The following is a 2,151-nucleotide window of genomic DNA, read 5'->3' as shown; positions in this document are numbered from 1 at the left end:
GCTCACGGCGGCCCTCTGCGTCCTGCGCCAGCACGCGGCGGCCCTCACCCTCGGACCCGAGGGCATCACCGAGGAGCTGGGCCAGCTCAGCCCACCTCCCCCCGGGCCTGGGGGTCGGGGAGGCTCATGGTGGAGCCAGCAACCCCTCCCTCCCAGGCTGGCCTCTCCTTGCCCTGCGCCCCCTCGGGGAGCCTCCACCACCTTTGCTGACGGTGCAGGAGGGGAGACCAGGCCTAGCCCCCAGCTCCACCCCGTGTCACTACTGGATGCTTCCCGAGTCCTGACTCAGTAGGTCCAGGATGGAGCCCGGAAATGTGCATGTGTGACAAGCTCCCCAGGGGCCTGGTTCCTGGGGACCTCAGTTTGAGAACCCCGACACTGACCTGTTCTGAGCCCACATCTGAATATTCCAGAAGTGGGATGGAAGGAAGGCACCAGACCATTCCCGTAAGAGCATCGGGCATGAACGGTCACACAAGTTGGTGGGGGGCAGGGAGCCCCTCCCAGGGTTCCGCCTCCAAGGTCACCCCTGCAGACGGGGCTGGGACCCCATGAGGTCAGCCAAAACCCTCCTGAGGTAACCAGCCCAGGGCCGTCCCTTGCAAACCCCCATCCTCCCCTCAGGGTGAGTCTCCTTGTCTGGTCTGATGAGCCTCAAGTTGATCAGTCCTCAGACTTTGTGGGCTCACCTGCCCTGATGATGACTATTGGGCCGAGTAAATGTTCCTCTAAGAATGATTTCTGTAGCTGTTTTGTGAAAAGAAAGGCCTTCCTCCGTGGCAGGGCCGTTAACAATGACTGATGAGGCGACAGCAAGTCCCCTGAGCCTGGAGGCAAGGTGCTGTGTGTGTGTGTCCAAAGCGCGTTTCCTATTAATAATTCCCAATAACGGTGTCCTGAACAGACGCTGACGTGGGTATTGCCCTCAGTGTCCAGGTTAGTGCGGCCTCTTCGAGCAGAGCGCCTCACTGGCCAGTTCAGGGTGCAGAAGCTGGAGTTCATCTTACAGGAGGGAATGAGCGTAGCTAACCCGCCAGGGCTGCTCTGGCCCGGCCAGACGTGTGGACACCGGAGAGCCGGCCCCACACGGAACTCTGCTGCTCCGCACGTGGGCCAACAGCTCTGACTGCCTGGCCCGGGTTACACCCACTGAGCCAAGGCAGATCCACGGTCCAGGGCTGTCTCTGGGCAGCCTGGCTGGCACCAGCTTGAGGCTGTGGTTCTCTGCCAGCTATCAAGGGAAACAGTTCAGATGACCTTACAAACCTCCGTGTGTGGGCATCACGTTTGCTCACGAGCACATGTAAACCAGACACGAGGAAACAGAACCAAGAGAAACACGGGCCCCCCAGCAGCGCTGAGCCCAGGGTGGCTCTTCTGCTCGTCATCTGAGGCTGTTTTAACGTCCACAGTATTGGGTCACGTCAATCGCAGGCTTCGATGCATGTCAGGGTTAAAATGCAGGAGCCTCTAGTGAAGCTGGGGCTGGGGCCGTCCACAGGCTGGAGCAGGGGCTGGGTCGGTCTCCCTTACATCCAGGAGCCTGGTCCTAAGGCACTTTCCTGGCAGTCACCTCCGTCCGCAGGCCCCATCCTCCTGGCCTGGCCTCTGCAGAGGCGCACTCACCCCCGCCCAGGAGCACTGGGGTCCCCCGCCCCGGCTTGGTGGCCGCCTGTCCCCAGGCTGAGACGGGGCACCACCCCTCTGAGCCTCCCGGCCTCCAGCCTCCGCTTCTCCCGGCAGATCTACTACTGGGAGGCAGACAGCCAGAATGACACGGAGAAGATGCGGGTGCTGTTCCTGCCCGAGACCACGGCCAAACTGAAGAACCTCACCAGCCACACCAAGTACCTGGTCAGCATCTCGGCCTTCAACGCCGCGGGCGACGGGCCCCGGAGCGAGCCCCAGCCGGGCTGCACCCACCAGGCAGGTAGGAGCACACAAGCCTCCCACCGACTGCCCGGGCCGCCCCCTGCCCCATCGCCGCCCCCTGCCCCGCTGCTGCCCCCCACCCCTGCTCCAGTTCCCCCAGCTCCCCACTCTGCTGGCCCTCAAACCCAGCCCCGTGTGGCCGGAGATTTCTGGGTCTGACCCACATGGTGTCTCCGGCCCCCAGCCTGGGCCCGCTGCAGGGAGCTGCCTGCTGTGAGC

General features: G+C 63.3%; 1 protein-coding gene across 1 annotated transcript in view; it reads left to right on the top strand.

Annotated features, from left to right (window-relative positions):
- Positions 1 to 2,151, top strand: part of SDK1 (sidekick cell adhesion molecule 1) — a 478,174-nt gene that overhangs the window by 450,986 nt on the left and 25,037 nt on the right. Inside the window, exons 40-42 of the mRNA XM_010845804.1 lie at positions 930 to 1,059; positions 1,586 to 1,664; positions 1,744 to 1,930. Coding sequence (XP_010844106.1) covers positions 930 to 1,059; positions 1,586 to 1,664; positions 1,744 to 1,930 — 396 coding nt within the window. The remainder of the gene's footprint in view (positions 1 to 929; positions 1,060 to 1,585; positions 1,665 to 1,743; positions 1,931 to 2,151) is intronic.

The sequence above is a fragment of the Bison bison genome, unplaced genomic scaffold, assembly GCF_000754665.1.
Source record: "Bison bison bison isolate TAMUID 2011002044 unplaced genomic scaffold, Bison_UMD1.0 scf7180017864223, whole genome shotgun sequence".
NCBI lineage: Eukaryota > Metazoa > Chordata > Mammalia > Artiodactyla > Bovidae > Bison > Bison bison.
The sequence above is the reverse complement of the archived record's forward strand: the minus strand, read 5'-3'. Positions and strand labels throughout refer to the sequence as shown.